Genomic DNA, 27,763 nt, shown 5'->3' on the forward strand with positions numbered 1-27,763 from the left:
ATTAAAGTATTTGTTTTGTGACGCCACCTGTGGTTTGCGGCTATTAAGCTGCCGCTGCTGTGTGAGGCCTCCGGGGTGATGATATGGCAGCAATGGTGGTACTGCTCCCCACAGGTGGAGCGGTGCCCCGGGGACACTGTTGGTGCTCGTGAAAGTCTATGGTGTTGTGTGGATAACATGGTGCAGGGCCGACAGGCAATGAAAGAAACAGGCACAAACAACAGTCTCTTTACTTTCTCCTCTTTTACTTTAAGAACAGTCCAGTCCTGGGAGACCGTCAGAGATGGTGAAGGGGATCCGGTCGGCCTGGAAGTACTAGGGGTGATCTTTTTGGCCAGCTGAGTATGAGGCCTACTCCTGTTCTTTTCTTTACTATTATAGGACCCTGCTCTCTGGATTTAGCAATGGCCCTCTTGCTGCTGGGACCGGTGGTACGTCCCTTTCCCTCTGTGGTAGGCTGCGCAGGCCCTCTCTGGTGCTTCTCTGCTGGAGTCCACACCGGGCCCTGATGATGCAGCTGTACCTTCGGGCTGTTTATGGGCCAGGTGCTTGCAGCTCTCCTGCCCTTCGGATTCGGCTACCAGGAAGTATTTTTTAGGCCCTGGTGGCCACAGACACCGATGTCCGAGTCTCTTCTGTGCCTCTCTGCTACTCCTGCTTCCCTGGGCCAAGCTGCTCCAGCTCTAGGCCCCAGATCCACAGGACAGCACACTCTGTGTCTGCTTGCTATCACTTCTCTCTACAGACTGAACACTATTTCCTCCCTCAGGTCAGACTTAAGGAATGCTCCCTGGAATTCCAGGTTCAGAGCTCCCCCTGCTGGCCGGAGGGAGAACTGCGTTGGATGTTAAACTTACTGGCCAATAGTTCTCCCAATTACCTCCAGGCTCAGCATTAACCCTTTGGGAGGGCAATGCTGTTGTGGCGACCAGGTCCTGGGGCGCCACACTCCCCCTTAGTTAAATTCAGTACTCCCGGACTGTAGAAACAAACATAACATGTTAGAACATTTCATCCCATTATGGGAGGCGCATTACTTAAACGTTACAAACTTAAACACTACTATAAGAGTCCAGTGTGGCTCCCTGCCGGGTGTCCATTACACTGCTCCATGGGGGACCCGCCGTGATCAAACCCCCAACGTAGGCTCTGGGCGTGCGTCAGAGCATTGATGACCCCACTCTATGCACGCCAGACGGGTTTTTCTTCAGGGGTGTTGAGCACACTGGTGCTAACTATGTACAATTAGAGTGTTGGCCACCCATAGTCCAGTGGCCCAATTGTCCATTTACTTAACCCCATCAGCCCCCAGCCTGTTTTCACCTTAAAGACCCGGCCATTTTTTGCAATTTTGACCAGTGTCACTTTGACAGGTTATAACTCTGGAACACTTCAACGGATCCTGGCGATTCTGACATTGTTTTTTCGCGACATATTGTACTTCATGTCAGTGGTAAATTTAGGCCGATATGTTTTGCGTTTATTTGTGAAAATTTCGGAAATTTGGCGAAAATTTTGAAAATATTGCAATTTTCAAAATTTGAAATTTTATGCCCATAAATCTGAGAGATATGTCACACAAAATAGTTACTAAATAACATTTCCCACATGTCTTCTTTACACCAGCGCAATTTTTGAAAAAAAAAAATTTCCGTTAGGAAGTTAGAAGGGTTCAAAGTTCATCACCAATTTCTCATTTTTACAACAAAATTTACAAAAAAAATTTTTTAGGTACCACATCACATTTGGAGTGATTTGAGAAACCTAGGCGACATAAAATACCCAAAAGTGACCCAATTCTAAAATCTGTACCCCTCACTCTGCTCAAAACCACATCCAAGAAGTTTATTAACCCTTTAGGAGCTTCACAGCAACCAAAGCAATGTAGACGAAAAAATGAAAATTTTACTTTTTTAACACAAAAATGTTACTTTAGCCATAAAAATTAGTATTTTCACAAGGGTATCAGGAAAAATGCATCATAAAATGTATCGTGCATTTTCTCCTGAGTACGCAGATACCCCATATGTGGTGGTAATCAAATGTTTGGGCACACAGCAGGACTCGGAAGGCAAGGAGCGCTATTTGAATTTTTGAGTGCAAAATTAGCTGCACTCATTAGCGGACACCATGTCGGGTTTGAAGACTCCCTGAGGTGCCTAAACAATGGAGCTCCCCCACAAATGACCCCATTTTGGAAACTAGAGCCCTCAAATATTTTTTCTAGATGTTTGATGTGCACTTTGAACCCCTGGGGGCTTCACAGAAGTTTATAACGTTGAGCCGTGAAAAGAAAAAAAAAAAATTTTACCACAAAACTGTTGCTTCAACCAGGTAGCTTTTTTATCACAAGGGTATCAGGAAAAAATGCACCATAAAATGTATTGTGCATTTTCTCCTGAGTACGCAGATACCCCATATGTGGTGGAAATCAAATGTTTGGGCGCACGGCAGGACTCGGAAGGCAAGGAGCGCCATTTCACAGCAAAATTGGTTGGAATTATTAGCGGACGCCATGTTGCGTTTGGAGACCCCCCTGAAGTGCCTAAACAATGGAGCTCCCCCACAATTGACCCCATTTTGGAAACTAGATCCCTCATGGAATTTATCTAGCTGTTTAGTGAGCACTTTGAACCCCTGGAGGCTTCACAAACGTTTGTAATGTTCAGCCGTGAAAATATTTTATTCTTTTTTTTACCACAAAATTGTTTTTTCAAACAGGTAGCTTTTTTTTCCAAAAGGGTATCAGGAAAAAATGCACCATAAAATGTATTGTGCAATTTCTCCTGAGTACGACGATACCTCATATGTGGTGGAAATCAATTGTTTGGGCGTACGGCGGGGCTCAGAAGAGAAGGAGCGCCATTTCACAGTAAAATTGATTGGAATTATTAGCAGACGCCATGTTTCATTTGGAGACCCCCTGAGGTGCCTAAACAATGGAGCTCCCCCACATGTGATCCCATTTTGGAAACTAGACCCCCCCATACAAAAAAAATTAGTTTGGCGAAATAAAAATTACAGACATCAGTAAAAAAAAAATGAGCGCCTGCCACTAAGACCAGTGCCAAACGTGAGAGCAATGCACGAGTCTCGCATCGCATCATCCACTGCAGTCTGGAAGCGAGCAACTGCGCTGGATAATGCGATGCGAGAGGGCGGGGCGGCAAATGAGAAAGGGCGCAGCGGATGGAAGATGGGAAAGGGCGCAGCGGGTGGAGGAGCGGCAGAGGATGGGAAAGGGCGCAGCGGATGGATGATGGGAAATGGCGCAGCGGATGGATGGGAAATGGCGCAGCGGATGGAGGAGCGGCAGAGGATGGGGGGGAGGTGAGATGGGGATACCTACCTTACAGGATGGATCTAGGCAGCAGGATCACAGCAGACAGAAGAGGCAGCAGATGAAGGAGGCAACAGATCGAGGAGGGTGAGAGGGGGCAGTAGATGGAAAATGGGAGAGAGCAGGCAGCAGATCGGGGAGGGGGGCAGAGTCTGATGGGAGAGAGAGATGGCACATGGAGGAGGGGGGGCCCCCGGGGGGAGGGTGGCTTGCAGCACATGTGGGGGGAGGGTGGCTTGCAGCACATGTGTAGCGGAGGGTGGCTGGCTTGCAGCACATGTGCTGCAAGCCACCCTCCCCCCACATGTGCTGCAATCCACCCTCCCCCCACATGTGCTGCAAGCCAGCCACCCTCCCCCCACATGTGCTGCAAGCCACCCTCCCCCCACGTGGGGGGAGGGTGGCTTGCAGCACATGGAGGGATAGGAGGTGTGGCGATGGAGAAGGGGCAGCCGATGAAGGAGGAGGCGGCGGCGGCGGCCGCCGATCGGGAACAGTGGGGGCCGATTCGGGGGCAGCAGCGGCTGAAAAAGGTGGGTGCGACGGCGGCGGGGACAGTGGCGAGCATGGCGGCGGGGACAGCGGTGGATCGGGAGCGGCGGCGGGGACAGCGGTGGAGCGGGAGCATGGCGCCGGGGACAGCGGTGGAGCGGGAGCGGCGGCGGGGACAGCGGTGGAGCGGGAGCATGGCGCCGGGGACAGCGGTGGATCGGGAGCGGCGGCGAAGACAGCGGTGGAGCGGGAGCGTGGCGCCGGGGACAACGGTGGATCGGGAGTGTGGCGCCGGGGACAACGGTGGATCGGGAGCGTGGCGCCAGGGACAGCGGTGGATCGGGAGCTTGGCGCCGGGGACAGCGGTGGATCGGGAGCGTGGCGCCAGGGACAGCGGTGGATCGGGAGCGTGGCGCCGGGGACAGCGGTGGATCGGGAGCGGCGGGGACAGTGGTGGATCGGGAGCAGCGGCGGGGACAGCGGTGCATCGGGAGCAGCGGCGGGGACAGCGGTGGATCGGGTGCGTGGCGCCGGGGACAGCGGTGCATCGGGAGCAGCGGCGGGGACAGCGGTGCATCGGGAGCAGCGCTGGGGACAGCGGTGCATCGGGAGCAGCGGCGGGGACAGCGGTGCATCGGGAGCAGCGGCGGGGACAGCGGTGCATCGGGAGCAGCGGCGGGGACAGCGGTGGATCGGGAGCGTGGCGCCGGGGACAGCGGTGCATCGGGAGCAGCGGCGGGGACAGCGGTGCATCGGGAGCAGCGCCGGGGACAGCGGTGCATCGGGAGCAGCGGCGGGGACAGCGGTGCATCGGGAGCAGCGGCGGGGACAGCGGTGCATCGGGAGCAGCGGCGGGGACAGCGGTGGATCGGGAGCGTGGCGCCGGGGACAGCGGTGCATCGGGAGCAGCGGCGGGGACAGCGGTGCATCGGGAGCAGCGCCGGGGACAGCGGTGCATCGGGAGCAGCGGCGGGGACAGCGGTGCATCGGGAGCAGCGGCGGGGACAGCGGTGCATCGGGAGCAGCGGCGGGGACAGCGGTGCATCGGGAGCAGCGGCGGGGACAGCGGTGCATCGGGAGCATGGCGCCGGGGACAGCGGTGCATCGGGAGCAGCGGCGGGGACAGCGGTGGAGCGGGAGCATGGCGCCGGGGACAGCGGTGGATCAGGAGCGTGGTGCCGGGGACAGCGGTGGATCGGGAGCAGCGGCGGGGACAGCGGTGGATCGGGAGCAGCGGCGGGGCGATCGGAGACAGCGGCGGGGACAGCGGTGGATCGGGAGCAGCGGCGGGGCGATCGGGGACAGGGGCGGGCGGCGGGGACAGCAACTTACCGCTCTCCTCGGCTTCCAGGGACGGTCACAGGCCGCAGATCCACATTGATTGGAGAGATTGAAACAATTTTCAAGAGAAATGGGGTCATACAAGTAATTCCAACAGAATACATGTTAATGATAAATTATATCCCCATAATATTGGATTCCTGAAACCAGGACATACTCCTATACATACTACAAAGATGTGGAAGCCACACAATGGAGTGATAAAGTCCAAAAATATCTTTATTAGAAAAGTTCACAAACAGTTAAAAATTGGAGAACTGGACAGACACCGTTCCCCAACAGTAACATTGATAAGGAGGACACAAAGAGAGACCTCACAATATGGGGACCAGGGCCGAAAATATCAATGACTGACTGATATAAATAAATGTACTCTAATAATATAGCAGCAGTACCATATGTCAGTCATAATGAACATTAAGCAAAACCCCCTAAGAAAAGTATGGAGATAAGTCTATGGGTACGATGGATCTCAGATCAGATCAATATGAATCGTGTTCAGAGTAAACCCAATAACATACCAAAGCTCTGTGATGAAGGGGAGAAAGCCGGTCCTTGGTCCAAGCCCTACAGCTGTTTCGGATCACCTTTTTCAAGGGGCACCGCACATTGCCAATGTGCGGTGCCCCTTGAAAAAGGTGATCCGAAACTGCTGCTATATTATTAGAGTACATTTATTTATATCAGTCAGTCATTGATATTTTCGGCCCTGGTCCCCATATTGTGAGGTCTCTCTTTGTGTCCTCCTTATCAATGTTACTGTTGGGGAACGGTGTCTGTCCAGTTCTCCAATTTTTAACTGTTTGTGAACTTTTCTAATATTGATTGGAGAGAGCGGTCACAAGACCGGTCTCTCCAATCAGAGCTGGGGGCGGGTGAAGCATCGATCACCCAGCTCCAGCCAATGGCCAGTGCTACAGCAGCACTGATCAGGGCTGGATTTCAATGTTCCAGCCATTTTCAATGGCTGGAACATTACAGTGGCTGTAATTGGCTGAGCGGCGTTTGTCAGCCAATCACAGCCTGTTACGGTTGCTGCGAGCACTGGAGACTATGTCCAGATTTCTTGCTACTGCACATGTGCGAGCGCTGGAGACTAAGTCCAGATTTCTTGCTACTGCACATGTGCGAGCGCTGGAGACTAAGTCCAGATTTCGTGCTACTGCACATGTGCGAGCGCTGGAGACTAAGTCCAGATTTCGTGCTACTGCACATGTGCGAGCGCTGGAGACTAAGTCCAGATTTCTTGCTACTGCACATGTGCGAGCGCCGGAGACTAAGTCCAATCTTGGAGCCATTGCACATGTGTGGGTGACATCATCGCTGACACGAGGTCACATGTCTCTGACACCTTCTATGCCGATTGGTCGCTGGTCATGTGCTTGTGACGTCTTGCTCGGTGATAGGCCAGCATGACGTCACTCCTGTCGTTCTGGCAGCGGATTGGCTCTGGTGTCCTCCATCTTGGATGAGGCACAGAGTCTATATAAGACCCTGACACACGCCGCATGGTGCTCAGTCCTCTTGGTTCATGCATATGAGTAGACGCTCTGTGCGCGTTCCTCTAGGCATTCCTCTGTCTATGCTAGGTGAGCGCTACCGGCAGGGTAGCGTTCTTATACCTTACAGCTTCGGCTGCTGTCCGTATCCTTACCTCTTAGGGGAGCGGACATAGGCAGGTGCCTGAGGCACATGGTCTGGCTGGGCCTTGTGATTCTACTCGTAGGTGGACGTTGCCGCTAGGGTAACGTTCCTTATACTGCGTCTGGCAGTTGTTCGTATCCTCGCACACTAGGGGAGCGAACAGAGGTAGGAGCTTTGTGCGGCTTACGCTGCTGTTCGTCTCTTTTGCACCACTAGAAGAGCGGACCTAGGCAGGTGCCATATCTAGTGGTTCGTGTCCTCGCACACTAGTGGAGCGAACGCAGGTAGGAGCTTTGTGCGGCTTACGCTGCTGTTCGTCTCTTTTGCACCACTAGAAGAGCGGACCTAGGTAGGTGCCATTTCGCACACATTGCCTTTGTCTCTGTGATTGTTAACAGAGATCATTCCACACACCCTCCAAGTAAGGGAGGAATTGCTTTACTTACTTATTATATCCTTCTGTGAGTTAACAGAGGTATTGCACTCTGCCATAGTCTGCAGCAAAGTCTTTGCACGGTGGACCCTGACTGTCTGATACTCCTTTCGGTTATTATCAGACAGCCCCCCGTAACATTAGGACTGAGCCAAGGGTCTGGCAGTTATGGCAGAATATCAGCAGTTACACCGTTACATACAAGTACTTGAGTCACGGCTCAAGAGTATAGAGGATAAACCTCAGACCATGGTGACATCTGCACATGATCCTCGACTTGCTCTGCCAAACAGATATTCTGGCGATGCCAGATCATGTCGTGGTTTCATTAGTCAGTGTCAGATACACCTAGAGGTCAACTCTTCTCGCTTCTCTACGGAGAGGTCCAGAGTAGGCTTTATCATCTCATTACTTCAGGACAAAGCCTTAGAATGGGCGACTCCCCTATGGGAGCGCTCTGATGTGGTTACTCTGAGACATCAAGACTTTCTTGATGCTCTTAAGGCGGTATTCATGGGTCCGCAGGTTACCCATGATGCGGCCCTGAGACTGTTAGATCTATCTCAGGGTTCGTTATCCACTAGTTCTTATGCCATTGCTTTTAGAACTCTGGTGGCAGAACTAGATTGGCCAGAGAAGGTGTTGATTCCTATCTTCTGGAGAGGGTTGGCAGGCTATGTCAAGGATGCCCTTGCTACTCGTGAGGTCCCTGCTTCTCTGGAGGACTTGATCACAGTTGCAACGAGGATCGATGTACGCCATAAGGAACGTAGACTCGAGGTCTCTTCCTCACGCCCTAAGCATCGGGCTATTCCAGTTGTTGAGGGTCCACTACCATCTTCCTCAGCATCTGAAACATCTCCCACTCCTATGGAGTTAGGTCATACGTTCTCCAGACTACGCAAGTCTGGTCCTCCTATATGTTACGTATGTCGTCAGGCTGGGCACTATGCCAACAAGTGTCCTAGTCGTCAGGGAAACTCCCAGGCCTAGTAACCATTAGAGGGGGGTTACTAGAGACGTCTTCTGCACCCTCTAAGTGTTGTATCCCAGGTCAGCTCTCGTTATCTGAGAATACATGGCCTATTATGGCTTTTGTGGATTCCGGAGCTGACGGGATTTTTGTGTCCTCAGGATTTGTAAAGGGACACAATATTCCCTCTATCATGTTAGAGGCGCCTATTCCTGTCCGTGTTGTTAATGGAACTATGTTGTCTGACTCCATTACATTGAGGACAGTTCCCTTGCGCCTTTCCCTGTCTCAGGGTCACATAGAGGAGATTTCTTTTCTTGTTTTGCCTGAGGGTATAGACGACGTCCTTCTGGGTCTTCCATGGCTTCGGACTCATGCTCCTCACATTGACTGGGAGTCTGACAGCATTATTAGTTGGGGTTCGAAATGTCAGTCCCGATGTCTTCCCTTACCACCTAAGGTCGTTGCGGTTGCATCAACTGATCTCTCTCCCATACCTACACCCTATTTGGATTTCGCTGACGTGTTCTCCAAACAGGGTGCTGAGGTTCTTCCACCCCATAGGCCGTATGACTGTGCCATAGACCTTATCCCAGGTTCGGTTCCACCTAAAGGCAGGGTTTACCCCCTGTCGATACCTGAGTCGGAGGCCATGTCGACCTATATAAGAGAGAGTTTAGAGAAGGGGTTCATTCGTAAGTCTGTCTCTCCCACGGGAGCTGGGTTTTTCTTTGTTCGGAAGAAAGAGGGTGATTTGCGTCCCTGCATAGATTACAGGGGTCTCAACGCAATCACAATAAAGAACAAATACCCATTACCTTTAATTTCGGAGCTCTTTGACAGACTGAGAGGAGCTCAAGTTTTTACGAAGTTGGATCTGCGGGGTGCGTATAACTTGGTACGAATTCGAAAGGGTGACGAATGGAAGACCGCTTTTAACACCCGAGACGGTCACTATGAATACCTCGTCATGCCTTTTGGGTTATGTAATGCACCCGCAGTATTTCAGGACTTCGTAAACGATGTGTTCAGGGATTTACTGTTATCCTCAGTAGTGGTGTATCTGGACGACATCCTGATTTTTTCTCCTGATCTGGAGACTCATCGTCAGGATGTCGTTCGTGTCCTTTCCCGTTTAAGGGAGCACTCATTGTTTGCTAAACTCGAGAAATGTGTATTCGAGCAGTCCTCATTGCCTTTTTTGGGTTACATTATCTCACAAGAGGGTCTGGCTATGGATCCTGCGAAGCTCTCTGCTGTCCTGCAATGGTCCGAACTTCATTCCTTGAAGGCGGTGCAACGCTTCTTAGGATTCATAAATTATTACAGGCAGTTCATACCCCATTTTTCTACTTTGGTGGCCCCTTTGGTGGCCTTGACTAAGAAAGGTGCTAATCCCAAAGCCTGGTCTACTGAGACATCTCAGGCTTTTGAGGCAGTAAAAAGACACTTTTCAACTGCTCCCGTTCTTCAAAGACCCGATGAGAATAAGCCCTTCCTCTTAGAGGTTGATGCCTCTTCAGTGGGTGCTGGTGCGGTCTTGTATCAAAAGAACGGTGCAGGTAGAAAAAGGCCGTGTTTCTTCTTTGCTAAAACCTTTTCACCGGCAGAGAGAAACTATACCATTGGGGATAGGGAACTGCTCGCCTTGAGATTAGCCTTGGAGGAGTGGCGTCACTTGCTGGAAGGAGCGAAACATCCTTTCCAGGTCTATACAGACCATAAGAATCTGACGTACTTACAAACCGCTCAGCGTCTGAATCCTCGCCAAGCCCGCTGGTCCTTGTTTTTCTCCCGCTTTCACTTCTCCATCAACTATCTGTCTGGGAGTAAGAATAACAAGGCAGACGCCCTGTCTCGCTCTATGCTTTCTACCCAGGAAGAGATTGACGAACCTCGTCTTATCCTTCCCTCCAGGGTTTTTCATACGCTCTCCCCTGTGACGTTAGACCAAATCCCACCGGGCAAGACCTTTGTTCCGCCTGATCGACAGAATGATATACTGTCATGGGCCCACACCTCAAAGGTGGGTGGGCATTTTGGTATTAGGCGGACACGAGAGTTACTGGAGAGGTGGTATTGGTGGCCACACTTAGCCAGCCACGTCAAGAGATATGTCGGTTCCTGCTACTCGTGTGCTCGCAACCGTCCATTACGGCAGAGACCGGCTGGGCTCTTGCATCCTTTACCAGTGCCAGATAGACCATGGGAGGTGGTAGGCATGGACTTTGTGGGTGATCTTCCATGTTCACAGGGACATAGATTTGTGTGGGTCATTACGGACCATTTCTCCCGGATGGTTCATCTCGTACCGTTATCGAGAATCCCATCTTCCAGGGTACTAGCCAAACTATTCCTCAAGCAGGTCTTTAGGCTTCACGGGATGCCAGATCGTATCATTTGTGATAGAGGCCCGCAATTTACTTCCCGTTTCTGGCGAGATCTTTGTAGCCTTCTGCAAATTGAGTTGAATCTCTCTTCGGCATACCATCCGGAGACTAATGGTTTGGTTGAACGTACCAATCAATCTATGATTATATACCTTCGACACTTTGTTGCTGAGAACCACGATAACTGGTCCTCCCTCCTACCCTGGGCAGAATTTGCCCTTAACAATTCGCTGGCTGAGGCCACTGGGCAGACACCGTTCGTACTCAATAATGGGCAACACCCTAGGGTACCGGTACCGTTTCCCGCTGCTGCACCTCCTCCTCTTGTGGCCGACTGGGCAACTAATGCCAGAGAGGTTTGGGATCGGACTCAAGAGTCGATCCAAGCAGCTAAGGACCGTATGAAGACGGTGTCCGATAGGTTTCGTCGCCCGGCTCCTGTCTTTTCTCCAGGGGACTTTGTGTGGCTCTCTGCAAAACACGTGAGACTTAGAGTGAGCTCTGTCAAATTTGCTCCTCGCTTCCTGGGTCCTTATGAGGTTCTTCGACAGGTAAATCCTGTAGTCTATCAATTGAAGTTACCTGTCCATCTTAGGATTCATGACAAATTCCATGTCTCACTGCTAAAGCCGGCTATTTTACCTCACGCTCGTGAAGTGCACTCTCCTGCCTCTGATTCCTCTCGCTCTAGCTATGAGGTACGAGCCATAGTTGGTTCTAAGATGGTTAGAGGGCGCAGGTTCTTCTTGATAGATTGGGAGGGCTATGGCCCGGAACATCGCTCTTGGGTGCCTGAGGAGGCTGTCCATGCTCCCGACTTAGTTGCCGATTACCTGCGTCGCCGGGAGGGGGGCCCTTGAGGGGGAGGTACTGTTACGGTTGCTGCGAGCACTGGAGACTATGTCCAGATTTCTTGCTACTGCACATGTGCGAGCGCTGGAGACTAAGTCCAGATTTCTTGCTACTGCACATGTGCGAGCGCTGGAGACTAAGTCCAGATTTCGTGCTACTGCACATGTGCGAGCGCTGGAGACTAAGTCCAGATTTCGTGCTACTGCACATGTGCGAGCGCTGGAGACTAAGTCCAGATTTCTTGCTACTGCACATGTGCGAGCGCCGGAGACTAAGTCCAATCTTGGAGCCATTGCACATGTGTGGGTGACATCATCGCTGACACGAGGTCACATGTCTCTGACACCTTCTATGCCGATTGGTCGCTGGTCATGTGCTTGTGACGTCTTGCTCGGTGATAGGCCAGCATGACGTCACTCCTGTCGTTCTGGCAGCGGATTGGCTCTGGTGTCCTCCATCTTGGATGAGGCACAGAGTCTATATAAGACCCTGACACACGCCGCATGGTGCTCAGTCCTCTTGGTTCATGCATATGAGTAGACGCTCTGTGCGCGTTCCTCTAGGCATTCCTCTGTCTATGCTAGGTGAGCGCTACCGGCAGGGTAGCGTTCTTATACCTTACAGCTTCGGCTGCTGTCCGTATCCTTACCTCTTAGGGGAGTGGACATAGGCAGGTGCCTGAGGCACATGGTCTGGCTGGGCCTTGTGATTCTACTCGTAGGTGGACGTTGCCGCTAGGGTAACGTTCCTTATACTGCGTCTGGCAGTTGTTCGTATCCTCGCACACTAGGGGAGCGAACAGAGGTAGGAGCTTTGTGCGGCTTACGCTGCTGTTCGTCTCTTTTGCACCACTAGAAGAGCGGACCTAGGCAGGTGCCATATCTAGTGGTTCGTGTCCTCGCACACTAGTGGAGCGAACGCAGGTAGGAGCTTTGTGCGGCTTACGCTGCTGTTCGTCTCTTTTGCACCACTAGAAGAGCGGACCTAGGTAGGTGCCATTTCGCACACATTGCCTTTGTCTCTGTGATTGTTAACAGAGATCATTCCACACACCCTCCAAGTAAGGGAGGAATTGCTTTACTTACTTATTATATCCTTCTGTGAGTTAACAGAGGTATTGCACTCTGCCATAGTCTGCAGCAAAGTCTTTGCACGGTGGACCCTGACTGTCTGATACTCCTTTCGGTTATTATCAGACAGCCCCCCGTAACACAGCCTCTGTAGGTTCGGGGAGGAAGCACCACCCCTCCTGAAGTCAGGCAGAGGTCCCCTACTTCCCGAATCTACCGTTTAATTAAACAAATTTCACTCCCCGGGGCTCCGGGACCGCGATTTCGCCATGACGTACTGAGTACGTCATGGGTCGTTTAGCACCATGTCACCATGACGTACTCAGTACGTCAAAGGTCGTTAAGGGGTTAACCACCTAAAACAAAACATTACATACAAGACATTTTCACATAACTATTTACACTCTGTTAGGTATTTTACTTTCTATGTTCTATACCTTGGAGGGGGCTGTCCCCGAGTGCTACTTTGGGACCGGCGTAGCTCTGGGGTTTGTCCCTGACTACTTGGAGTGTCTGCCCCCCAGTGTTATTGGTAGGCCTAACCCTGACAGGGATGCATGTTGGTTGCCTACGGGGTCTCAGATTCGCCAAGGGTACGGCAGGTTCACCACTGGCAGGGGGTTGAGCCTCCTGTTCTACTGCTGGCGTGTCATCTTGTGTTGGAGCGGACAGTTCTTTAGGTGGATCTGGAACCTCTTCTGTTTCTGGCTCGACCAACTGCGGGAACGTCAAGACTGGTACCACTATGGCATTGTTTATTCGGGTCCAAGTTTTGGGGAATTTTCCAAGGATTGTTTGGATCATCTCTTCCTCTTTTTCTTGACTTTGGGGACTTTCCTGTACTACTTCTACTTCTTTTTGGATTCTGCACCGTTCAGGGCACACTTTCAGGTGGTCTCGAGAAACTGCTTGATAGGTCTTGCCTTCATCTTTGCTGATGAGGCATACCTTACTATTGTCAAAGTTGGAGGGAATAATGGTGTAGGGTTCATTCTCCCACTGATCATCTAATTTATGCGCCCTCCGCTTTTTCTTGAGGACCTGTTCTCCAGGTGCTAAGGGAGTTGCTGGGGCTGTTTGATTGTAGTTCTGCTCTTGTCTCGTTTTTGCTTGGGACAGGCTCCTTTCTACGCATTCCTGGACTTTGCGGTACTGCTGTTGTCGCTCTGTATCCCAATCTTTTATCTCCTGAACCGCTTCAGGTGACACAGTCCCCATCTCAAAGTCTACAGGTAACTTGCCAGGTCTTGCTCGCATCAGGTAAGCAGGGCTGCAGTTGGTCGAATTTACTGGGATATGGTTGTACAGGTCTACCAGATCTGGTAACTTCTCTGGCCATTGGTTTCTTTCCTCCAGAGGTAGAGTCTTCAGCATATCAATAACCACATGGTTCATCTTCTCGCACAATCCTTTGGTTTGGGGGTGGTACGGTGTTGTTCGGATTTTCTTACAGCCGTACAGGTTACAGAACTCTTGGAACACTTCGGCCTCGAATGCAGGACCTTGATCAGTCAGTACACTTTCCGGATAACCGTGAGGCCGACAAAAGTATGCCTGGAATGCTCTCGCTGCTGTTCTGGCTGTCTGGTCCTTCACAGGCACTACTACCAGGAACCGAGAGTAATGGTCCACAATGGTGAGGGCGTACACATAGCCTGACCGGCTTGGTGTTAACTTCACGTGGTCCAGGGCCACCAACCCCAGGGGCTGCTTCGTGACAATTGGCTGTAGGGGAGACCTCCGGCTGGCATCATCCTTCCGCCTCAGGTTACACGGACCACAGTCTCGGCACCACTTCTCGATCGTCTTTCTCATGTGCACCCAGTAGAACCGATCGCGGAGTAGGGTCTCCAACTTCTTCCACCCGAAGTGTCCTGCTTTATCATGGTAAGCTGCTAGGACCATTGGAGCATCCCTCTGTGGGACCACTATCTGCCAGACGAGTTCATTCGTTCGCCAGTTGACATATCTCTTGCAGAGCTTGCCTTGGTAGGTGAACAGTCTTCCCTTCTCCTTCCACAACTGCTGGGCTTCTTGTGGAGCGTCTGGACCGAGATGGGTCTCAGCTTGTGCTAGCTTTTCTTTGACCAATCGCACGGCCGAGTCACCGTTCTGTGTCTCTTCCCAATTATGGTGGAGTAATGGGTTGACCGAGACCTCGTGCTGGCTCGAGCGCTTCACTCCTACAGCATGCTCACACTGGGAAACACCTTGGTGATGGAAAGCCGGTAACTCTATCTCATCGAGTTCATCCAGGTCTTCTCCAGACTCGGGTAAGTGAGGCATTCTGGACAGCGCATCAGCATTGTTATTCTACTTGCCAGCCCGGTACTTGATGGTAAAGTCAAAGTTAGACAGCCGGACCATCCATCGCTGTTCCAACGCACCTAACTTGGCTGTTGCCAGATGTGTCAACGGATTGTTGTCCGTGAAGATGGTGAACTTGGCCGATGCCAGATAGTGCTTGAAGCGTTCAGTCACTGCCCAAACAATAGCAAGGAACTCCAGCTTGAAGGAACTGTAGTTTTCTGGATTCCTTTCTGTGGGACGAAGCTTCCTACTGGCGTAAGCTATCACCTTCTCCCGGCCTCCCTGCACCTGGGACAAAACTGCTCCCAGTCCCACGTTGCTGGCGTCTGTGTACAGTACAAACGGCTGGCTGTAGTCAGGGTAGGCCGGAATTTCTTCTCCCGTGAGAGCCCCTTTCAGCCGGACAAAAGATGTTTCTATTTGGCTGTTCCATTCAAATGGAGGGCTCTGCTTCTTAGCCTGCTTCGGCTGGCCCACCAGGAGATCTTGAAGAGGCGCTGCTATCTTTGTGAAACCATCAATGAACCTTCGGTAGTAGCCCACCAGCCCAAGGAACTGCCGCACCTCATTTACCGTGGTGGGTCTTGGCCAGTCCTTGATTACGGTGACTTTCTCCGGATCAGGTGCCACACCTTCTGCGCTGACCACATGACCCAGGTACTGTACCTTTGGCTTCAAGAGGTGACATTTGGACGGCTTTATCTTCAGGCCATACTCCGACAGGGACTCAAACACTTCTGCTAAGTGCCTCAGGTGATCTTCGTAGGTCTTGGAGTAGACTATGACGTCATCCAGGTACAATAGCACGGTTTCAAAGTTGTGATGGCCCAAGCAGCACTCCATCAATCTCTGAAATGTCCCTGGGGCATTGCAGAGCCCGAACGGCATACAATTGAACTCGCAGAGACCCATTGGTGTCGTGAATGCAGTCTTCTCTTTGTCCGCCTCTGCCACGGGAACCTGCCAATACCCACTGGTGAGATCCAGGGTGGAGAAATAATTAGCTGATTTTAAGGCCGTTAGTGACTCTTCTATTCTGGGTAGTGGATAAGCATCTTTATGTGTAATGCGGTTAATTTGTCTGTAATCTATGCACATTCTCATTGTACCATCTTTTTTCTTTACGAGCACTAGTGGAGCTGCCCAGGGGCTACAGCTATCTCTGATAACCCCAGCCTCCTTCATTTCCCGTAACATTTCTTTGGCACGCTGATACTGTGCGGGGGGTACAGGGCGGTATCTCTCTTTAATGGGATGATGATCACGCGTGGGGATTTGATGTTTAACCCCTTTTACCTGCCCAAAATCTAGGGGGTGTTTGCTGAAGACCCGCTCATACTCCTGTACGACCCGGTAAACCCCATGCTTTTGGTGTGAGGGGGTGGAGTCGGTGCCCACATGTAATTTTTGGCACCAGTCTTCCAGCTGTCCCTTGGAGCCATTGTCTTCCGCCTGGTCGGACGGGATCAAGGGTTCCACTGCTTTGATGGTATTGTTACTGACAGTGTACAGTTTTGCTACAGTCGCGTACCAGGGCAATTTGGCTTCCTCCTCCCCACAATTCAGGACACGGACGGGCACTCTTCCCTTGCGGACGTCTACCACCCCTCTGGCTATCAGGACTCCAGGCCTACTGTCTGAATACACCGGTTATACCAAGGCCTGGTAATCCTGACACTTGAGGCCTATTGCTGCCCGACACCATATCAACATTTCACTTCTTGGGGGTATTGCAATGGGGACGGGGTCACTTACCCTTACACTGCCAATTTCTCCTCCGGCCAGCTCTACCTGCTGCCTCCTCATCAGGGCTCTGATCTCCCTCTGTAGGGCACGCTGCTGCCCGGAGCTGGCAGTTTCAGATGCCTGTTGCAACAAAATTATCACTTCGGCAATACAATTTTCTATCACATTTGTACCAATGGTTAGCAGTGGGTTAGATTCTTTGCGATCAATATCTACAATTATCATCCCCTGACATGGCAATTCTACCCACCCCACTTTAATCGTTACGTCTTTATACCCAATTTGAGGCAAGGGCTGACCATTACTGGCCACAATTGTTAAATCATCATCTGGGCCATGGTCAATGTCTGAATCAGCCCAATATCTTTTGTACAGTTTATAAGGGATGGTTGTTACCTGGGACCCCGTATCCAGGAGGGCATTCAAAGGGATCCCATCCAGCACAATAGGAAGGACCGGGCGTCCTCCCACATACTTGCTGCGACTGGGGGTTGAGCCGGGCTTCCTTACACCTGGGGGTCGGCTCCTGGCCCCAGGCTCGGCCCATTTAAAGGACAGTGTCTTGCAATATGGCCCGCCTGGCTGCAGCGGCGGCAGATCGGTTGTCCTGTTGAATCATACCGGTCTGTGTCTTTTCCTCGGGTTGGCGGAATCCTCCTCTGTCGCATCCATGGGACGTCATCTGGGCTGGAGGCCAACTCGATTCTTGCAGGCGATGGGGTCACTTGTAGAGACTGCACGGTCTTGGCAAGGGCAGCTACAGTCTTGGTCAGCTCCTGGACCTGCTGTCTGAGCTCTGCAGCGGGATCCTTATCCAGGGACTGCGCCTCAGCCCCTGCAGCGGCTCATGTTACAGGCACCACCCCGGGGTACGTGATAGCAAGAGGCAGGAGGGGTACTGGGTTAGTCGTTGAAGATTCTCTCAGTACCCGGATGGCCTGGTCCTTAAACTTTGCAAAGTCCAGAGCAGGGTTCTGTAGGACCATGATACGCAGCTGTGTCCTGTGGGCTTCTGACAAGAGCCCCTCTATGAACTGCTCAGTTAGGAGTTTGTCTTCTTCACGTACACTCTCTGGGTCCACCTGTTTAACTGCTTTCAGGGCCTCCTGCAAGTTTAAGGCATAGTCCCGTATGCTGTCTGTGGCCCGTTGTTTGCACCCAAAGAATCTCATCTTTATTTCTGCTGCGGTGCGGGTGTCAAAAATACTCTTTAACTTGGCCAGTATCTGGGTTGCTGTCCCTTTATCTGTATCAGGCCAGGACTTCACTTCACGCTGGGCCGCGCCGGCTAGCTGCCCCATTAATATGCCCACCTTCTGGCTCTCAGTCAGCGGATACACCCGGAACAAGCTGTGCAGCCTTTCTCTGAAGTCGCTCAGGGTATGTGACTCCCCGGAGTACTGCGGCAGCCATTCTGCTCCCGGGATGTACGGCATTGTGATCGGCATTACCGGCGCTACCGCGGGGGCTGGGGCGACGGCGACTGGGATTACATCGGCCGGTGCTGCTGCGTCTTGAACTACTACAGCCACCGGCTCTCCCTCGGTGTCGGACATCTTCCTCCCCCTTAGTGAACCTTACCAGGCTCCGCTTTCTTTTTACAATCTCTTCCGGGTAGCGCGGGGTTAACGACCCTCCGCTCTGAAGGCGCGCTCCCTTCGCGCTCTTTTTCGGGCACGCCCCCCTTCTTCCTGCACTCAGCGAAGCTAATAGCGGTGGCAGTATGCAAACCGTAAACACAGTCTTTTCAAAGGCGCACAGTACCCGGTGGGCGCCGGGCACGAAATCCTGTTCGTGACGCCAAAAGTTGACTCGCCCACCCCAGAGCTATGGGACACCCGGTGCCGGGCCGGACCAGTCCGGGGGTTGTCAGTGGTGGCGGGGCCCGACTCCGTGGCCCTGGTGGGTGTCAGTTTAAATATGGCTGGTGACTTGGGAGCAATTAAAGTATTTGTTTTGTGACGCCACCTGTGGTTTGCGGCTATTAAGCCGCCGCTGCTGTGTGAGGCCTCCGGGGTGATGATATGGCAGCAATGGTGGTACTGCTCCCCACAGGTGGAGCGGTGCCCCGGGGACACTGTTGGTGCTCGTGAAAGTCTATAATGTTGTGTGGATAACACGGTACAGGGCCGACAGGCAATGAAAGAACCAAGCACAAACAACAGTCTCTTTACCTTCTCCTCTTTTACTTTAAGAACAGTCCAGTCCTGGGAGACCGTCACAGGTGGTGAAGGGGATCCGGTCGGCCTGGAAGTACTTGGGGTGATCTTTTTGGCCAGCTGAGTATGAGGCCTACTCCTGTTCTTTTCTTTACTATTATAGGACCCTGCTCTCTGGATTTAGCAATGGCCCTCTTGCTGCTGGGACCGGTGGTACGTCCCTTTCCCTCTGTGGTAGGCTGCGCAGGCCCTCTCTGGTGCTTCTCTGCTGGAGTCCACACCGGGCCCTGATGATGCAGCTGTACCTTCGGGCTGTTTATGGGCCAGGTGCTTGCAGCTCTCCTGCCCTTCGGATTCGGCTACCAGGAAGTATTTTTAGGCCCTGGTGGCCACAGACTCCGATGTCCGAGTCTCTTCTGTCCCTTTCTGCTACTCCTGCTTCCCTGGGCCAAGCTGCTCCAGCTCTAGGCCCCAGATCCACAGGACAGCACACTCTGCGTCTGCTTGCTATCACTTCTCTCTACAGACTGAACACTTCTTCCTCCCTCAGGTCAGACTTAAGGAATGCTCCCTGGAATTCCAGGTTCAGAGCTCCCCCTGCTGGCCGGAGGGAGAACTGCGTTGGATGTTAAACTTACTGGCCAATAGATCTCCCAATTACCTCCAGGCTCAGCATTAACCCTTTGGGAGGGCAATGCTGTTGTGGCGACCAGGTCCTGGGGCGCCACAAATACTACTCCCGAGAAACACCAATAGCTGAGGCAGTGGTTTACTCAGTCCACACCCTATGGCAGGCCGGTGTAACGCCTGCCTGGATCCACAGACTCAGACGGGCTATAATGGACAGACTAGAGGGAAGCCACTCACCAAGCAGGACCCCCAGAACCCTGAAACCCTTTAACCCCTATACAGGGATTTGGAATTACACAGGGCCCTGGAGATCACTACCTGTGGAAGGCTGCAGTCCGAGAGAGTAGTCATCAAGCAGGGTCAAACCAGGAATTGCAGAACAGGGACATAATCGGCAGGCAAGGACGTAATCAGAAAACAAGCAGTGGTCAAATCTGGATCGGGTAGCAAGGTACATAAACAGCAGGCAGGAGAGGCAGTCAGGAAACAAGAAGAGATCAGCACACAGGAATCACTATACAAATAACACAGGAACCAGGAATAGAACTATCTCTGGCAGTGGTCACATGACAGGAGGGGGGAAAAAGAAGGGTGTGGTGTCTTCCCATTGGCTGCAGGTGAATGATGGCAACTTCAGCTTGAAGACACACGCCACCTACAGTCAGCCAGTGGTACTGCAGGTTCCAGGGAAACCCAGCCTAGTGGATGAGCGGAGCCTGGCTCAGGAGAGCCACGGGCACAGACTACTCTCCCATCACCAGCACTATCCATGGTGGGAACACGGCGTCGCCTGGTGATCGGAGCAGAAGTCGCAGGAGCGGACTCCGGTGGGAACATGACAGTCGGACACCATACACCAGCCAACCTTCATCGCTACATCCAGACGGTCCAGGTCGGTGATATACAGGCTCAGGGACATCGAGACACTGTATCTTCCATCACCCTGGTCAGCCCCAATATTGTTCCCACAGAACATCATTTACCTGGCCGCCAAGTGACCATCTCCCTTGCTGGGGGCCAGCCCTCGAACATCCCTCTGGCACGAGTGTAGTTGGACTGGGGAACTGACCAAGAAGAGGTTGAAGTGGTGCTCATGGACGGCATCCCCACCCCTGTTATTTTGGGAAATGACCTAGGACAAGGACTATCCAGTAGTTTGTCACCGCCATCACCCGCAGCCAAGCCAATCACCATCCTGGTGCAGGTCTTACTACCAACAATTGTGAGTACATCAGACCCAATGGTGGCCATTGACTGGGGGGAGATAGATCATAAGGAATTCAGGGAAGCCCAACTGACAGACCCCCCTAGAGCTTATGCGTAGTGCGGCCGCCCAACCTGGGGGAAGAAATCGGGGGAAATATATAGATGGGAAAAAGGCCTCTTATATCGGGAAAAGCCCGTATCCTGCCAAGAAAAACCCTGGACCCGTGTACATCAGCTTCTGGTACCCCAGCAATACCGCCCCCCAACTATTGCGTTTAGCTCATGATGTTCCTGCGGCTGGGAAAATGGGGACCAAAAAGACCTGGGCCCGCCTGTCGCACAGTTTCTTCTGGCCAAAGGTTACTCAAGAAGTGCAAAAATACAGAGCCTCTTGCCCAGTGTGTCAACGTATGGGGGAGCCCCATATCGTACCCCACTCCAACCCATGCCCTTGATAGGAGAACTGTTCCAAAGAGTTGCCATTGACGTAGTAGGCCCCTTAGCCATCCCCAGCCGCAATGGAAGAATATTCATCCTCACCCTGGTAGACTTTGCCACCCGCTACCCAGAAGCCGTTGACTTATCCTCCATAGATACAGAGCACCTGGCTCAAGCTGTACTGGACATCTTTAGCTGGGTAGGGTTCCCACAGAAGTATTGACTGACCAGGGGGCACAGTTCCAGAGTGAACTGATTCAGACCCTGTGGGAGAAACATGGAGTCCGCCCCATGCACATCCCCCCTACCATCCTGAAACAAATGGATTGTGTGAGCACTTCAACGGAACACTTAAGAAGCTCATTAGCCGTTACAGTATGTAGGGTCCGAGGGGGGGGGACTGGGAGAAAAACCTGCAGCAGCTCCCTTTTGCTTAACGGGAGGTGCCGCAGGACTCCACTGGGTTCTCCCCCTTCGAATTGCTGTACGGCCGAAAGGTACGAGGGCCCCTAGAGCTAGTGCGAGAGAGTTGTGAGGGCACCTTCCCCACAGAAGAGGTTCTTATTCTTTCTAGACTATGTTCAAAAGTTTAGGGAAAGGATGAGGCACCTCATGGTGTTAGCCCACGGGAATTTAGAAGTGGCTCAGGAAAGGCAAAAACAATGTTACGACCGCACTGCCCAACCCCAAGAATTTGCCTGTGGACAGAAGATCCTAGTACTAGTACCAGTACAGAAAAAAAAGCTGCAAGCCATGTGAGCGGGTCCATTCACCATTACCAAGAAATGTGGCAATACTGACTACACCGTGGCCCTGGATAGAGCAGGTGTTCGTGAGCGTACCTACCACATCAACAGGCTAAAAGCTTATGAGGAACAAGAGGTCACCAATTTAGCAGTTTGTTGTCCAGAGTTAGATGACCCAGAGTTGGACCAGATCCCAGACCTATTAGTGGACTCCAAAAGGGAAATGGGGGTAAAAGATGTATCACTAGGGGAGCAGCTTTGTCCTTCACAGAAGCGACAGATATCAGACCTACTCGGAACATATGAATCTCTGATCACGAGTCAGCCTGGTAGAACCCCCCTGGTCCAGCATTATGTCAACACAGGGGCAGCCACCCCACTAAGACAACCCGCCTATCGGGTGACCCCTCCTGTGTTGGCAATGATGAAGGCCAAGGTGGATGACATGTTAACTATGGGAGTCATAGTTCCCTCCCATAGCCCATGGGCTGCCAGTGTTGTGTTGGTGCCAAAAAAGGACAAGAGTACTCGTTTCTGTGTGGACTATAAATGGCTCAATGAGGTCACGATTACAGATGCCTACCCCATGCCCTGGGTGGATGAACTACTAGATAGATTAAGGGGATCTCGGTTTATATCTACCCTTGATTTGAGCAAGAGATACTGGCAGATCCCACTCACAAAAGAGGCTCAAGAGAAATCGTCCTTCATAACCCCTTTTTGCCTATTTGAGGTTACTAGCATGCTTTTTGGGATGAAAAATGCCTTGGCCACCTTCCAGAGGATGGTAGACCATTTACTAGAGGGATGTCAGGGGTATGCCCAGGCAAACTATTATCGAAAGTTTATCCCCAATTAAAGTACCGTTGCAAAACCGCTCACTGACCTCACAACCAAAAGATATGGCCAGAACCTTATCTGGACCCCAGATTGTGAAACTGCGTTCCTCCAGTTAAAAGACCGGCTGGCCCAGAGCTCAGTCCTGACTGCTCCTGACTTCCGTCGCAGGTTCATCGTCCAAACAGACGCAGCAGACACAGGACTAGGAGCTGTACTTAGCCAAGTGGGGGATAACGGTAAGAAACATCCGATAGCTTACCTCTCCCGGAAACTGTTGGACCGAGAGAGGACTTACGTCACCATAGAAAAAGAATGCCTGGCCATAGTCTGGGCCCTGAAAAAATTGCAGCCCTACCTCTATGGCAATGAGTTCACAGTTCTCACTGACCACAATCCATTGAGCTGGCTAAATCGCACTGCCGAGGACAACGGACGCTTTGCTCAGGTGTAGTCTGGTGTTACAATCCTAGAATTTTTCCATCTCCCATAAACAGGGCAAGAAACATTTGAAACGCGGATGGGCTTTCCTGACAGGTGGAGAAGGATGATCGGAAGCCTATCATGTCTGGCTAATATTAAGAAGGGGGAGCAATATGAAGACATGGACTGTCAGTGCTTAGCATGGGTTAAATTGCTTAAAATTCAGCCAGACATGAAGATAGTTTGTTTATAGAAGGGGGATAAGCCCCTCATTGTTTCTACAAGACTCTTAGGAGTCTAGTGTTAAGGTCCAGTCACACTAAGCAACTTACCAGCGATCCCAAAAACGATAGGGATCGCTGGTAAGTTGCTAGGAGGTTGCTGGTGAGATGTCACACTGCGACGCTCCAGCGATCCCACCAGCAACCTGACCTGGCAGGGATCGCTGGAGCGTCGCTACACGAGTTGCTGGTGAGCTCACCAGCAACCAGTGACCAGCCCCCAGCGCCGCGTGGAAGATGCTGCGCTTGGTAACTAAGGTAAATATCGGGTAACCAACCCGATATTTACCTTGGTTACCAGCGCACGGAGCTACATGTGCACAGAGCAGGGAGCAGCGCACACCGCTTAGCGCTGGCTCCTTGCTCTCCTAGTTACAGCACACATCGGGTTAATTACCCGATGTGTACTGCAGCTAAATGTGCACAGAGCAGGGAGCAGCGCACAATGCTTAGCGCTGGCTCCCTGCTCTCCTAGCTACAGCACACATCGGGTTAATTAACCCGATGTGTCCTGCAGCTACATGTGCACAGAGCAGGAGCCGGCACTGACAGTGAGAGCGGCGGAGGCTGGTAACGAAGGTAAATATCGGGTAACCAAGGACAGGGCTTCTTGGTTACCCGATGTTTACTGTGGTTACCAGCCTCCGCAGAAGCCGGCTCCTGCTGCCTGCACATTTAGTTGTTGCTCTGTCGCTGTCACACACAGCGATCTGTGCTTCACAGCGGGACAGCAACAACTAAAAAATGGCCCAGGACATTCAGCAACAACCAACGACCTCACAGCAGGGGCCAGGTTGTTGCTGGATGTCACACACAGCAACATCGCTAGCAACGTCACAAAAGTTGTTCGTTAGCAGCGATGTTGCTAGCGATGTTGCTTAGTGTGACAGGGCCTTTACAGTTCTTGTTGACTCATTTAATTGCCTTGGCCAATGAAGGTCAGATACCCAGACAAATCAATTATGCGAACCTCCCATAGTCATTGTATTGTGATGTAACTTAGCTGTCTCTCCCTCGTGTCTGCCAGAGATCATTACTACTATGGATATCTTACATACAGCTTGAAATCTAGCCAATAAGAGCCTAGTCTTATCCACCAACCGTGAAGACCCCAATAGTCTGAATGGAGAGCTCAGGGGTATAGGAAGGAGGACTGTCCATTGCCCGGGTAGACTCTTGCCACATGCTACCAATCTAGGACCTGCAGATCCGATTGGCAAGCCATAATCGAACCTGGATTAAAATACTACAAGGACTTTAGCATCGAATGCAAGGATTCGGCTAAGCTATCAAAGACTGCCTAAGGAAGGAATCCAACTTGGGACAATCCAGTCACCTGACTACAGGCTCTGCGGTCCTCAGACAGCTTCCGAAATCTGGCGTTATTCCATTCTCGGAAGGTGCCCACCGAAAGCGGGGTGCTGCTGGATTGGAGTAAGTAGACCTGGAAGCTCTGAGGCACGGACATTCTAATCCCTGGTGAGCCAGCGGAAGGGTGAGACTCTGTTGCCGGTTACATTTTGTGGTTTTGCTGGTTATGTGCTATGTGCCGTTAATTGTTTGGGGATCCAATAAAGTCTTAACATTGTGATTCCCTCACCCTGTGTTGTCTGAGTAGTGTTCCGCCCATGGTTAAGAAGGTCCGGCGTTCAGTTGGGATGAGCCCTGGGCCATGCTGTCTTTCTAAAGGCGGCCAGGCCAGTGGACGAGAGCGCCCACTGACCCCCGTGTCTCCACAATATCCATATTACCAGCAGAGAGAGGCAGATCCGTAATGACATCCATAGAAATATTCATCCATGGTTTGCTAGGAACACTCAACAGTTGCAAACACCCAGACAGAAGAGAGTGCGATGGTTTGGACCGCACACAGATGGTACATGCGGACACATAGGAAACCACATCTCTTCAGATTTTGGGCCACCAAAAACAACACAACAGGAGGTCCAGTGTACTCTTCACCCCAGGGTGACAAGCTAATACAGAATCGTGATTCTCCCCCAAAACCTTAAAGCGAAGGTTCATGGGAACAAATGACTTGTTCGCTGGAAACCCCGATGGTGCCTCATCCTGGGCTTAAGCAATCTCAGACTCCACCTCAGTCCTGAGTGCTGACACTACCACAACTTTCTGCAGGATGGGTACTAGTTCCTCCTGAGGATCTCCACCCAGAAAACTCCTGGACAATGCATCAGCCTTAAGGCGGCGTTACACGCTACGATTTATCTGACAATCTCAGTAGCGATGTGACACGCCCAGATCATAGTTACGATTTGCCGAGATCGCACATAGGTCGTTTATTAGCGGTCACACGTAACGATCTCACAAACGACGACAAATCGTTCAGCGATATATTGTTTGACCAAGGCGGTCGTATGGGTGTTCGTTGTTTGCAGGGTGTCAAACGTACCAATATGTCTGCTGCAATCCAAATGATGAACAATATTTTGAAAATGAACGACGTGTGAACGATCAACGATTTTCAACCTATTTGTGATTGTTCGGAGTTGCACGTAGGTGTCACACGCAACGACGTCGCTAACGATGCTGGATGTGCAGCACGGAAACCGTGACCCCGCCAACATATCGTCAGATAAATCGTAGCGCGTAACACAGCCTTTAGTGTTCTTGGACCCAGGGCTGAAGGTGATAAAGCTAAACCTGTTGAAAAACAAAGACCACTGAGCTTGTCTCGGAGAAAGGCGCTTAGCAGACTCAAGATACAAGAGATTTTTATGGTCAGTAGTAATACTAACCAGGTGGGTGAACCCCTCCGGGAAGTGTTACCATTCCTCAAGTGCAAACTTGATGTGATTCAATGTCACAAATGTCCCATTCATAGAGATAACAGCAGAATTGTGAGTAGCCCCAGGCTAACTTTAATATCACCACACACATGCTATTCCAGATTATTGAACCGTACAATTCTAGGAAGGTTATGCAGGATTATATAGGTTTTTTTAATTAGAGTTGCATATGCCACTGAACTGAAGGCAGAATATCGGCATTGTGCGAAAGCACCACCTTCAAACGGTTATGTCGCAAAGATGGCTGTACCAGCCCGGCTAACCAAACAAAATGCCAGAGGTAATGAGATTGGCAGGCCTCCCGTCCAGTGGTCATAGATTACTGACCCGACCAATGGAGTCCTGCAAATCGATTCTCCTATCTCTATTTAGGACGTGTATTTCATAGTCCTTTACCTTCTCTTCAGTCTCCTCCTATCTATTTTTCTATTTTGATGTGTTAATGACTACTTCTTCCATTTTTGCTTTTCACATGTTGCTGACCACTACCAACTGCTACAACATAATATCCATACCGCGATCCCTCCCTGTGCGAGATGTCGCTTCCAGTAGTCTTACCGGATATGATGTCACGTAACTACAACTTGCCGTACCGCGCGTCTTACACAGCATAGACGTGTTTTTCGGGCTATTGCCTCATTTATGCTATGCAGATTTAGGGGGTTTTAGGCGACATAATGAGTTAATATTTCTTAACTGCGTCTTTTCTTTTACAAGAATTCTGCCTCTACAGAGTTATATTCATACATGCAACTGTTCAGTGCTCTTATAGTATATCACCAAAGTGAGTACACCCCTCACATTTTTGTAAATATTTTATTTTAATTTTTATTATAAGATACTGTATGACACTTTAATACAGTGTATCCTCTAAATAACTCAACACACAGGCATTAATGTTTAAACTGCTGTATTTAAGGGCATACTGGTGGCGGCCATACTATATAGGGCCAAAACAGGTTCCCTATAAGCCAGTGATTTACACTACAGGATGTAAAATGGCTTGGGGTTATTTTGTACCTTACCTGCAAGGCAGCTTTAGAGAGAACTTCTACTAAGGTTTCTGATGAATTTAGCCATAGAATGCCGCATGTGTGTGCCAGGTTGTGTGCGAGTATCAGGGGCACAGATCCATAAGTTCCCATTTTGTCATAGATCGGGTATCCAAACACATCTAGATTGTAGAGCCGATATGCCTCATTTTCTCTAACAACGAGAAGTAAAACGCAGATTATTTTAAGCCATCAGTCAAGTATAAAGGCAGTATATATATATATATATATATATATATATATTATATATATATATATATATATATATATGTATATGTGTATATATATATATATATATATATATATATATATATATATATATATATATATATATATATATATATATATAATGTACAATACAATATACAACATAAAAATGACTTCTACAGAAAACTCACTTTGTCATTATTTTGCAATACTTAAAGACGTTGTCCTCTACTTTCACACTCCTTAGGATAGATGATCAATGTCTGATCGGCTGGTCTCAGTTTCGGCGGCTGGAACTGCTCATCACAGCTCCGTGTACTGTATAGTAGCCGCAGCCGGGTACTGCACATCCGCTCACTATTGTGCCGTGAATATTACAGAGGCAG

General features: G+C 50.9%; 1 protein-coding gene across 3 annotated transcripts in view; it reads right to left on the bottom strand.

Annotated features, from left to right (window-relative positions):
* Positions 1–27,763, bottom strand: part of GANC (glucosidase alpha, neutral C) — a 594,745-nt gene that overhangs the window by 400,428 nt on the left and 166,554 nt on the right. For all 3 annotated transcript variants that reach the window (XM_075331191.1, XM_075331189.1, XM_075331190.1), the window contains one exon: positions 27,144–27,324. In XM_075331191.1, the coding sequence (XP_075187306.1) occupies positions 27,144–27,324 (181 nt within the window). The remainder of the gene's footprint in view (positions 1–27,143; positions 27,325–27,763) is intronic.

This window comes from Anomaloglossus baeobatrachus, chromosome 12, assembly GCF_048569485.1.
Source record: "Anomaloglossus baeobatrachus isolate aAnoBae1 chromosome 12, aAnoBae1.hap1, whole genome shotgun sequence".
Taxonomy (NCBI): domain Eukaryota; kingdom Metazoa; phylum Chordata; class Amphibia; order Anura; family Aromobatidae; genus Anomaloglossus; species Anomaloglossus baeobatrachus.